Raw genomic sequence first — 3,087 nt, forward strand, 5'->3', positions numbered from 1 at the left:
GTATAGGAAAACACATAGCCAATCAAATACTTAGTAGATATTATTTTTCTAGTTCCAATGCATGTGCATTCATTAAGAATTCAGAAAACTAAATAAATAACACGGTTTTCAATCTCACTTGTTAGACGTAATTAGGGGTAACAAAAGTTAAGATGAGTAATGTGTCTGAAATTTTCTACTCCAAAAGTTATTTTTGGACGGGGTAGTATGTAGTAGTGTTTATGATATGCCATGTCATATAGACACCACTTAAGAAACTATAGTTCCAAATGCATAATTTGTAATAGTGGTTACAAAATAAATTCCTTTGATGTCCTTTCTCCTCTCTCTACGAATCCCATTCATTCCCACTCTTGAATTCTATCTTGGTATTTGTGATATCCATCACAATATCATGCAGTTTCTTAGACTTTAATTTTTGTGCAAGAAACCATTTTTTGCATTAAACCCAGTTTCTTGATCTTTTCCTCTTTCATTGCCGAATTAGCAAAACATCCTACATAGCGCCATATTAAAAGCTATGAAAACCATCCTAGTTACTACATTAGGACTGCCCTTGCCAATTTAACATGAAGTTCTTTATCCTGTAGCTTGGTGACTAGCTCGGATATTTAATGTCAAATTCAAGATGCGGGTGGGGGGACTACGCAGTTTCTATTCCTTGGTTTGGTCGGCGATTGGATCAGGGTCAAAAGATATAGATGCATGCTCCTTTGCATGGAAGTATGGGATGGGCCATTTTATTGTTTTCTGGCTACGGTCAACACGTCGACATAGCAAACCACTAAAAAAGTCGAAAGCATATTCGCTCTGATTGAAGCGAACAACTTGGAGTGAATTGATTTTCAGCACACCGACACGCTCACCAATTTTAAATTGCCGTCGACGTGTTGTGCAAAGTGAGCTCGCACAGCTGCTATTTATTAAGCGACCATGGTGGTATACTGGTATGCATACGGCTACAAGTTGCGAGAGGCAGCATACCATCCACTCAGTCTCTACTTTGCACTACAACACAACAGTACAAGACACGAGCAGTTGAAGCAAAAAATTCAAGCTCGACCATGGCCGCCCAGTCCTCCTCCCCGGCAGACTCCGGCAGCAGCTCGCCGCGGCCTCACACCTACACCATCGGCTACGCGATGCTGCCCAACAAGCACGACACCTTCGTCCAGCCGTCCTTCCTGGACCTCGCGGCGCGGCACGGCGTCCGGCTCGTGGCCGTCGACGCGTCGCGCCCGCTCGTGGAGCAGGGCCCCTTCGACCTCATCGTCCACAAGCTCTACGGCCAGGCGTGGCGCGCGCAGCTGGAGGCCTTGTCCACGCTGCACCCGGACGTCCCCGTCGTCGACCCGCCCGCCGCCATCGAGCGCATCCTCGACCGCTTCACCATGCTCGACGTAATCGCCGGCCTCGGCGTCGCGAGGGAGGGCGCCGTGGCCACGCCCGGGCAGGTCGTCGTGGCCGGCGCCGCGGCGCTGGCCGGCGACGACGCGGACCTGGCGGCAGTCCTCGGCGGCCTCCGGTTCCCGCTCATCGCCAAGCCGGAGGAGGTCGACGGCAGCGCCGCGTCGCACGACCTGTGCCTCGTGTACCGGCGCGAGGGCCTGCGCGGCCTCCGCGCGCCGGTGGTGCTCCAGGAGTTCGTCAACCACGGCGGCGTGCTCTTCAAGGTCTACGTGGTGGGCGACCACGCCACCTGCGTGATGCGGAGCAGCCTGCCGGACGTTCCCGACGCGCGCCTGCACGACCTTGCCGCCGACGCCGCGGCCCCCTTCGCCAACATCTCCCTGCTCCCGCCCCCTGCCGCCGGCGACGTCGAGATGCCGCCCCAGGACTTCGTGAACAGGGTCGCCGGCGAGCTCCGGCGGGCGCTGGGGTTGCACCTCATCAACTTCGACCTGATCCGGGCGAGCGACCCAGACGGCGACGCCATCGCCAAGTACCTCATCCTCGACATCAACTACTGCCCGGGATACTCCAAGATGCCGGGTTTCGAGCCTGTTCTTCTTGATTTTTTCTTGGAGATGCTTCGCAATACACCTAGTCATGAGCAGCCTTGTCCGGGCGCTGGCTCTGGCTCTGGCTCTGGTCTACTGGGTGCTAAGGCACTCAAGGCAGAGGTCGAGCCCAGCTTCATCCCGTCGGGAGCGGAACCGAAGCAAGTTCACGCCTAACATCTTCAGCTCCGAATCTAATTTGATCGGCCCAGGTGTCTGAACATGTTTGCTGAACTTCGTGCAAGTTTCAAGTATTCTGGTTTGACGCATCAAAACCACACCAGTGGTTTGTGAAGTTGATTTGTGGCTTTTTCTTTCAGAAATTTACAGAGAACAAATAACAGCTGCATTGTACCCTTGATATCGATCCAAACCAAGTTGCATGTGCAAAAGTTCTTTATGATTCATCGAGCAAATTTCTGGTACTCTCTTGGATTAAAGATGCATAATTGTCATTTTAGCCTCCTAACAATGTTCTTGGTATGTTTCTCCAGCCATGCCGGTTTTGATTGTCATATTATTCCTCACAGAATTTTGTGGCACTTTTCCCAAGTGCTGTACAGTAAAGAACAAGGTACCGTTTGGAATCAGAGTACTTGTCTGCTGGTAGTCAGCAGGTGAGCCTTATCTCGCATCTCTATGCCTTTTTTTGGATCTTGTGACGTGACCATCGGCTATTCGGCTCTAGGTCAAAAGAATAATGACCTGCTACGGGGTGGCACCTACTTGAAAATGCCGCCCGGGGTAGTAAATAGCCTCAAATTTTAGCTTAGATAATTTAAAAGGTCAGGCTAAAAAAATATTCGGGCTTTTATCTTATATCTTTGAGCTAAAAACATATAAGTATTAAGTTGGATTGTGAAGAGAGCACTTGAACCATAATCCATTACCACCCGCAGAATCGATAAGATTATAATAGCAGGATTTTCTTGCACTACTACAAAATAGGTCATTGGTCCAGCACATTAGTCCCAGCTGCAATTGGACCGGGACTAATGAAGACTTAAGTCTCGGGTCCAAAGGCTAGGGGGCGGCGGAGAGCTTTAGCCTCGGTCGGTGGCTCCAACCGGACTAAAAAGTTCTGAAC

General features: G+C 50.6%; 1 protein-coding gene across 1 annotated transcript; it reads left to right on the plus strand.

Annotated features, from left to right (window-relative positions):
• The first annotated feature begins 914 nt into the window (after positions 1 to 914).
• LOC120701183 (inositol-tetrakisphosphate 1-kinase 4-like) lies at positions 915 to 2,407 on the plus strand. Its single transcript, XM_039985326.1, has 2 exons — positions 915 to 2,212; positions 2,321 to 2,407. The coding sequence occupies exon 1, from the start codon at positions 1,065 to 1,067 to the stop codon at positions 2,175 to 2,177; it is 1,113 nt and encodes a 370-aa protein (XP_039841260.1). The 5' UTR covers positions 915 to 1,064; the 3' UTR covers positions 2,178 to 2,212; positions 2,321 to 2,407.
• Positions 2,408 to 3,087: the final 680 nt, after the last annotated feature.

The sequence above is a fragment of the Panicum virgatum genome, chromosome 1K (genome assembly GCF_016808335.1).
Source record: "Panicum virgatum strain AP13 chromosome 1K, P.virgatum_v5, whole genome shotgun sequence".
Taxonomy (NCBI): domain Eukaryota; kingdom Viridiplantae; phylum Streptophyta; class Magnoliopsida; order Poales; family Poaceae; genus Panicum; species Panicum virgatum.

What these genes read in the sequence shown, in the direction of transcription:
- LOC120701183 (XM_039985326.1), top strand. Translation starts at nt 1,065, where the DNA reads ATGGCCGCCCAGTCCTCCTCCCCGGCAGACTCCGGCAGCAGCTCGCCG.